General features: G+C 37.1%; 1 protein-coding gene across 7 annotated transcripts; it reads right to left on the minus strand.

The window, feature by feature from the left end:
* Nucleotides 1–686: 686 nt before the first annotated feature.
* Nucleotides 687–7890, minus strand: LOC136202374 (RNA-dependent RNA polymerase 6). Of its 7 annotated transcripts, none has more exons than XR_010674426.1 (6): nt 7697–7890; nt 5905–5983; nt 3022–5788; nt 1706–2727; nt 1295–1341; nt 688–1187 (listed from the first exon to the last, which is right to left on the minus strand). XR_010674426.1 is itself a non-coding variant. In XM_065992945.1 (4 exons), exons 3-4 carry the CDS (start codon nt 5737–5739, stop codon nt 1840–1842), a joined length of 3606 nt encoding a protein of 1201 aa, XP_065849017.1. In that variant the 5' UTR covers nt 5740–5788; nt 5905–5983; nt 7697–7890; the 3' UTR covers nt 1441–1839. The 7 variants fall into 7 exon arrangements, 2 of the variants coding, with proteins under 2 accessions (XP_065849017.1, XP_065849019.1); XR_010674423.1 differs by having other exon boundaries at nt 1683–2727; XR_010674425.1 differs by having other exon boundaries at nt 688–1195; nt 1683–2727.
* Nucleotides 7891–9023: the final 1133 nt, after the last annotated feature.

Below are 9023 nucleotides of genomic sequence, written 5' to 3' on the forward strand. Positions count from 1 at the left end.
ATAGGTTCTATGCTTACTTTGTCGAACATAGTAAGCTTTACTTTGTTTTTTTCTACCATTTGATGAGCTTACTTTGTCAAAGTTCATCACTATCCAATGGGTGTCTTCTATGGTTACTTTGTTTTTTACAAAGTATCATTACTTGGTGTGTTTTCACCATTGGATGATGAATTAGAAAACTAATCCAATGGTAAAAACAAACAAAGTAAGGCTTCATTTGTTAAAAACAAAGTAAGCATAGCCTTTACCCTATCCAATGGTAGAAAAAACAAAGTAAAACTTACTTTGTCAAAAACAAAGTAAGCATAACCTAACCCTTGAATAATATGTTGCTTTATATTTATATATATATATATATATATATATAACTCTAAATATTAATTTAAAGTTTGAATTTTTACCTAAAATTGATTTTAAAAGTTGTGTCATATGTACTACTATGACTCCTGATCTTTCATCTTTCGGTTCATTAGGCTTTTGATCTTTTATTTGGATATATTAAGTCTCTGATCATTTATTTTTGGTCTCATTAAGCTCTTGATGACCAAAAAAATAATTTTCAACATTAAATTTAGTTAACATACTGTTATTCAATGCACTTGCATTTGAGATTTGTATTTTTTCAATGTTTGGATGCAATTTTGGATGTGTGATGTGGCTATAGAAAAACTGTAAAAACCTTAATTCAAACTATAAAAAAATAATTTTTTTAATAATTTCAAATACAGATGAAATTAATAAAGTATTTTTAACAGAATTAGATGTTCATAACTTATGATAAGAGGTTCAATGTATCCAAATAAAAGATGAAGGACTTAATAAACCAAAAATGAAAAATCAGGAGCATAATGATGCTTTTTGCCTATGTACTATCGCACATAAGCAAATTAAAAGATCTTTTTCTTTTTACATTTTTCCAATATTATCACAACCGAACTATTAAAAAAAATATTATCATAACCGGAGCAAACTGAATTCTTCTACTTTTTCATTTATTTGATTCAGGTTTCTAACTCGGAGTGTGCTTGGGGTGCCAACCTCGTTGCAGTATGACACACTGATTACTTTAGTTAACCTTACCATTTTGTCTGATTCACTGCAGATACATCACTCCATGGCAAATCATTCCATTGATCCAAAATAACATCATAGTGAAAAAGCATCACAACAAATTCACTGATAGGGAACTGCAAAACTACCAGTAGATGTTGAAAGTATTCAAATAGATGGATGCAACATAAAAGACTGCAATAATGTTAAGCATTACCAGAAGGACTGAAATGAAAGATCTTACTTGTTTATATTCCCGTCCAGCAAATCAAAGAAACTGCAACGAAGAGCCTACAAACGGTAATGGAAAAGAGGCGCATGAGAAACTATAACTATAGATTATTTGAACAGAGAGGGAAATTGTTAAGCAGATTGACCATAACCATAATGAAAGCAGAAAAAATGGGAATCACTACAAACATAATGAAGGAAACAAGGTCCAATAATCACAAGTAACATTGTGTGGAAATAAAATATTAGCTTCAGCAGAATGAAGCAAAACTGCAATTGAATATGTGGATATTTAATAGAAAGGAAAACTTAGAAAAGATGAAGTTTACTGATATATCTAGATAGAAAACAACTTAAACCTGAAATTAAATTCTAACACAACAAACTTCAAAACAAAGTACCTAATGTAAGGTTAATTTGCGACCTGAAAACTATAACTACGAGGAAAACGACAGTGTTGCAAAATGGATCACATCCTGTCGACTAGGAACTGGCAGAGTGGACTTGCGGCCCGAGAAGTATAACTAAGTCAAAAACAACAGTGTTCTGAAACATGCATCAGATCCTGTCGACAAGGAACTTCGCCAAGGAGTTGATAGGTTTATCAGTGTCAACACCTTCAATTCCCCGACACTTGATCTTAATTCTGGCAAGATAATCAGCAGCAATCCAGGCAAAGCTCAACATTGTTGCACTTCCACCACTAGCATCAGGCCTTTGTAATTTCACAGACTTCTTTATCCATTCCGGATGGTACGCAACCTGGTACCACGCTGACGCCTTCTGCTCATATCGCGAATTTTTCTCCTCATCGGTGAGTTCCTCGAAATCCGAATCCATATCCATCTTCTCAAAGACTTGGCGGAATTCCTTCTTCAGTGCACTGTAAGAATGCTTAAGCCTCTCTTTCAGTTCCCCTTGCTTCCGGCTACCGTGTTTCTGCATTGACCAGATGTGACCTGTTACGATCTCTTCTTCTCTTTTCACAGCATACTGCCCCAAAAGACCTTTCAGCTGTCCATCATATGAACACTTATGATTCCATGCATCATCGATATATCTAGCAGAACCGAGTTTCTCCAGATCGTTATCGTACGGGATATCACTTGGAACAAAATTAAGCTCAGAAGATGTAGCCACATCCTCATCATCATAACCATCTCTAACGTGGCGATAGAGTCTTCCCAAAATTTTGGTTGAGTTGTAGGTCTGAAACTCATCCTTTCCCATAAAGTCTGGATACATTTTCGGTTTCAGATGCTGTGGCATACTCACCAGCTTTCCAGTTTTCGGAAAGTCAACAGCTGTGGCAGCTAACTCGGCCAGTTCTATACACTTCGGATCCAGAGCCCCGTATACACTCATGTCAGCATGGACAACATGAGCATTACAGATTGCCCCCAAATTCTCATTTGTCATGTTCCTTGCAAAAAATTCTATAATATCCTGCAAATTAAAACACAATCTTTCAGATCTTTTCTGTCACGAAATTCATTCTATAAATTGTTCATTAAAATCACACCTCGGATCAGATAATACTACACAAAACAAACATTATATCATCCGGCATATACGATTCTGTTTAAGAAAACTGGTTCTTAAGCTTTTCAGATAATACTACAACTGTATATGTGATTTGGAATTAGTTCTTAATGTTTTTGCCGCATTTGCTTATGAAAGAGAATGAAAGGATATTTGTCAAAACACATTACTGATTATTCAAGATTCAGGAGGAACTACCTGATGACTGACAGGGCGGCTTAATAGTTTCGCCTCCGCTGCATCATATTTCATAGGCGGCCAACTTCTCTTACCTGGAGGAATAAGATTTTCATCCCACGTCACAAAGTACAGATCCCCATCAAGGTCACTTCCTGAAGCTTCATTGGTATGTGGCCTGTCACCCTTCTGGGGAAAAACGAGGCAGTCATGTAAGTGGTGAAGTTCGGGAGCATCAACTGCTTTCAAGATCCTTACATCTCCTGGATGTAGACAAGGATTCTTAGCTATGACCACAGTTCCTTTGATTACTTGCAGATTCTTCTTTGTCTCTCTGAAACTCGAACCGTGTTTCGAGAAACAGTTCTCCAAAGACGGGTTGGACACTTGGATAAAGCACTGGCCGTGTTCAATCACCCCTAACTCGTCCAAGCAGCCCATCAACCATCTTCCTGAAGGAACAAAGATTCTAGCCTTTTCCCTAAGTCCCCAAAGCTGTGCCGCTCTTATACAAGTAAGCATGCCTCGTAAATGAGGTTCGTTTTTAGGCCTAAAGCCTGCACTCAACATTATTGCTGCAGTGTGACCTTGGTCGGCACAAGATGCAGTTATAACATCAAAAGCTATATTGGCATCTTCGAGCATCTGGTCTAGTTGAAAGATCATACCTGTCTGCATTTCCCAGAATATTTGATCCGGGACCTTCAGCGCTGAAAGTAATGTGATGATTTGCCTGTTCAAGAAACCAGGCTGAAACCTTGTCCACGAGCAGATTTCCAAGGTCGTGTGGACTGAGTAAAACTTGTTCATACTGGGCCTCAAAGACAGGAGGACCCCATTATCACCTTGTGCCGGCCAGCATGCCACAACTCCTTTACAGCCTGCATATCTGATTTGGTAAGCGCAGGGTGGGTTATTACCCAAATTCAATTTCTCCGCAACTTCCCTTGCGAGATCTGGTGTTATCTTACCAATGCCATCAGAGAAGTTATATTCCCCCCTCTCAATATCCGGAATCTCCTTCATCTTCTCAGATGGAACTTCAACAGTTGCATATGTAGAAGAGAAACACTGGCCCATTCTGGCAGCACATTTTGCAACGTTACGGTTGGTGAACTTCCCCATCCATTTCCTGATTTGTTGAACACTAGTTTTCCCATCTTCGGCAAAAAACCATGCAGAACGATCCCTCAATTGATTGGATGAAAAAGCCAAAAATGAGTATTTCCGACCACATATGTAAAATCCATCAGTCAAAATGCACTTCACCCTTTTAAAGACTCTTGTCTTCTGAGCAAAATTGTTCGAAGTGATATCTTTTACAATAGGTGCAGCATAGTAAGAGAGAGTGTTGGAATTGATTGTTTGCAAACCCTCATCCATAAAGGTAACTCTTAGAAACCGATCGCCAATGTCCTTGTATTTTCTCAAAACCCGATTGGAGAGTTCTACTTCAGGCGGAAGGCAATAGGCTCTTGAAGGAGTAACAACCAATCGCCTGATTTCTGCAATATCGTCCAGCTTTTTCGGCCTCTGTAAGAGCTTCGGGTTCTTCAGCACCCACTCTTGGACAGCTTTGAGCCCATTCTGCGCATCAAACATAGGCTGCTTATAGGAACAGATGTGCTTCAGAGCAACCACGTTAACATCCGGAGGTTGCTCTCTCAGTAAATGGAAGAAGCTTTCAGATAGTTGATGCTGATTGAATATCCCTTTATGCATGACAGCATTCAGTAGGAAAATCACTTCGAAAGCTATCCCCTTCTTGTGATGAATGCAAAAGAAAGGATCTGACATAGGCATCCCGTATTCTGGTTCGTCCAGGAATTTGAGAGGTTGTTGAAGGTTGTTCTGCTGCACCCTCCGTTCTTTTAGGAAATTCAAAACTCTCCTCAACTTCATACCATGGCGAGCGGGGACTGAAACTCTATAAGAGTTGCATCGACCAATGGCCCCGCTAGGTGTAAAATCAGTTGTTCGGATCCAAGGATCATCATCATCCAATAAATCAAACGGAACTAACACTTCAATGTCATCATCAGCAGTTCGATACCATAAGAAAGGTGCTGATGCTAGCTGCAACACGATAACAAGACCGAAGGTGTCAGTATACTGTTTAACATCCCTAATTTCTCTCACCCGGAATTCCAATTTAAAATCGCATTTCAAAACCGCGTATTCATTTGTGCCTTTGAAAGAGAAGGCAGTGTCCCTTGTGAAACAAAATCTGCATGTCCCGTCAAAAGGATCAACAAGAAAATCAACCCCAGAAGAAGGTCCTTTCCAACCAATCATGAACTCATCTTTGCTAATCAGTGTTCCAATATCAAGACCCACATTGGATAATTTGAAGGGTGTTGTTGTTCTCCTCCTTTGATTCAAGTGAAATGGGTTCTCAGGACCCAGACTAACCTTCAATGGCTGACCATTCAAGAAAAGCTCACAACGTCCTGCAGCATTCTTGGTCCAAATAGCCGATTCGGGTGACGCAAAATGCACAAAAGCATGGGGCTCTACCCTCCTATAGCCATCACTTGTTGCAAGATCTTTTGCATTTGTTACTTCAAAATCTGGATAGGACTCTGGAGGGGTCCAAGATGTCTTCAACCTGCACCGCCAAACCTGTCCAATCTCATTTTCCAAATATTCCACCAGATCTTTTGCCTTCACATGTTTGTCGAATCCGCCAAAACTAACTTGAGTTACCACTGTGTCCCTTACATCTATTTCCGTCTCCATCACTTGGCTGGAGATTGTTTCCAATAAACAAAATCTTCTGATTAAACACCTGAAAATAGGAAAACCAAACAAACAGATAATAATTAACCCATTAAGAATGGAAAATAACCCCTTTTGGATATGGGGTTTTAGGGGAACTGACAGAGAAGAACACAAGATGCTAACCGGCACGTTCCAAGGAATTCTTCCCTCTCTCACTGGAGCCAAAATAGAATAACAATTCGTCTCCCATATTACCTATTAGCTATAGGTATTTATACAAAAGTTAACGAGCTAAACTAGGAAAGCTAATAAAAACAAATACAATTACGTATTGACTATTGACTAAGACCATTGACCAAGAGCATTGACTACTTCCATCTATTCACACTGTTCCCATATGTCCTCAAGATGAGTTAAATGATATATTTCAAATATAAGAAATTGTAATTAAAATCAAAATGCACAAAAATAAATAAATAAGTCATGTTAATATTCTTAATAAATTCTAACATGCAATAAAACTTATGTTCTGAAGTCAACATATTCAACTAAAAAGTAAATCCTAAGTTAACTAATAGCTATTTCTTATCAAAAGTCTCCAACTTCAAGATTATGCATCTTTCTCTCAATTTTTTTTTCTTCTAAGATTGTTCAGTTTGTAAGTCTGCCTCTTTTCCTTTTGTTTTTGTTTATTCATGGACACTAAATGTGTCTAATCCATGGAGATTGAACATGTGGATAAATAATATAAAACCCTAGAAAATAACCTGTGACACAAAAGGCCTGCCAGGGCACATCTGTGATAACCATGTCTAGGTGCAAAAAGGTGCACCTTGGCGTCACCAGTTGCAATATCCTCCACCCTAAGGGGTGCTAAGGTGCCAGACCTTGACCCTTGTACGTACAAGCCATGGCGTCGCCATTAACAACTATGGAAAAGATATGATAGAAGAGAATCATATGCATACAAGGATATTGCTGAGTGTCACCAATTCCAATGTCTTTATTACAGAACACCATAACAAAAATGCAGGCTATATCAATGGGGGGTTGAATTTTTCCCCACATTTCGTTAATCTTTCCCCAAATTAATGAATGAACATCCTAAAGATAAGACCAAAAATTATACATGTCGAAATCCTCTTGTTATTAGTGATTTTCAAGCACCAAAACTCAAGACAGATAAAAAGTTCTCTTTTTCATAACAAAGTAAACATTTCATCTGATTAAAATTTCTTAGAAATCAAATGAGGAACTGAAAAATTAAAACTTAGTCGGGATCATGGAATTGAAGTTCCATTCATTACACCATATTATACCCCTAAGCTGCAGCAGGTTAATTGGAGATTTTCAAAATGAAACCAATTGGGGATTTTCAAAATCAAGTATAGTAAAACCTCTATATAGGAATACTCTATGAATAACAACTATTTTGTTATAAAAAAACTGGTCCCAACTTGGTAATAACATTGGTAATAACATCTATGACCAAACTCTATTTAGTAATAACCTCCCAGTTGTTATAGGAATAGTCTGATACCAAATGTATTCCTATAGAGGTTTTACTGTATCATGTTCTTCTTTTCCCCAAATCATGTGGAAGAAAAACAATCGGTGTTAAATTGAATGATATTTCAAGCAAAACCGAAACAGAAAATTAACATAAACCTATTAACCCAAACAAGAATTTGAACTCTCCGCATAAAAGAAACAACACAATCAAACAAGAACAATGTGAAAAATAGCCGCCAATTCACCAAATTACTTCAGAAAATCATACGAAACCATTCATCAAACACTTTCAAAGCAAAAAAAAAAAACAATGCATACCATTACACATTCTCTGTTACAGAATCAAATATCCGAAATGACAAAAACCTAATGTATCCTATCTGAGATACGAACCGACCGTCTAAGAAACGCAGGCCGGCCGCAGTACAGTAGAAAACGGTAAAGAAAAAAGAAAATGACTAACCTTTGCCTGTCCTTCAAGTCTTGATCAAGGAGAAGATGGGTTTAATTAACGGTTTTCAGGCGCAGATATAGGGGAAATGCCTGAAATTGAGAGTGAAATGAAGAACTCTATTTATACTGTGGTTCAACTTCGAAGAGAAGTTGAGCGGATTCTACTTACGACAGAAGTACTTGGAAAAGAGAAAAAGGAAACTGAGCAGTCAGTGAGCAATAACTAAGTTTTATATCCCCTTTGACACAAGTTGTTATATTAAGGGCCAGATTGTTTTACTGTTTGCTGTTGCTGTTTGGTGTTATGCTTTGCTGTTTGCATGGTTTATTGTTACGGTTACTGTTTGCTATTGGAAAAAACTGTTTTTCCAAAAAGCAGAGATTCTCTGCTTTTGTAAAAAGCTGCTTTTCGGGTGTAAAAAACAAACAGAAGATCACTAACCAAACACCTAATGCTGCTTTTCAGATGTAAAAGGCAAACATGAGGTCACTAACCAAACACCTAAAACTCTCCGTTTTGAAGTGAAAAGGCAAAAAGGAACATGAAAAGAAGCAACCAAACACCCCCTAAGTTCGGGGTCTTCCATGTCATTTGGAGGATCTCTAATTCACATTTGGATACGTGTATTATGACCTCACGTAATAATTAAAATAGTGGGACCTCTTATAATATGCGTGAGTCCATATTACACATTTGACATGGAGAACCGAGTGCTTCTAATAATTTGCCCCTTGACACATCACAAATTTATATATTTCCGATGTTCACGTTGTAGGGCTGGTTTGGTTTACTTGTTTTGTTGTTGTTTTTTTTGTTACTGTTTGTTATTTGCGGTTTAAAAAATTCTTTGCCTTTATAAGCTATTTTTCAACTACAAAATGCAAACAGGAAGGACTAACCAAACACCTAAAACTCTCATTTTTAAAGAAAAAATATAAACATGAGGTCAAAAATGAGCAACCAAACACCCTTTTATTTTGTCACATTAAGGTCCTAATTTATGTAAATTTTTCTTAAAAAAATCTTACTGTGTACCGGTATCAATGGTAATCCTTCCACTCTGATGATGTCATATCATCTCAACTGTTGATTGACATCATCTGAGTAGAAGGACCACAAATGGTTCTGATTTATGGTAGAATTTCTCGAATTGACTGTTACATAAGTGTTTATTTTCACTTTAGGATTCGTTTGTTCCATCTATTTCTATTTGTTGTTAGCTATTATGGTAGCATATATATTAGTTAGATTTCCTATTAAAAATAGTTGTTTTGAATTTTCATCAAATATTTTTTGTCTCTTTTTTAGAATTAAAGCAGTTCCGAACAATGAAAAC

This window comes from Euphorbia lathyris, chromosome 8 (assembly GCF_963576675.1).
Source record: "Euphorbia lathyris chromosome 8, ddEupLath1.1, whole genome shotgun sequence".
NCBI classification, from domain to species: domain Eukaryota; kingdom Viridiplantae; phylum Streptophyta; class Magnoliopsida; order Malpighiales; family Euphorbiaceae; genus Euphorbia; species Euphorbia lathyris.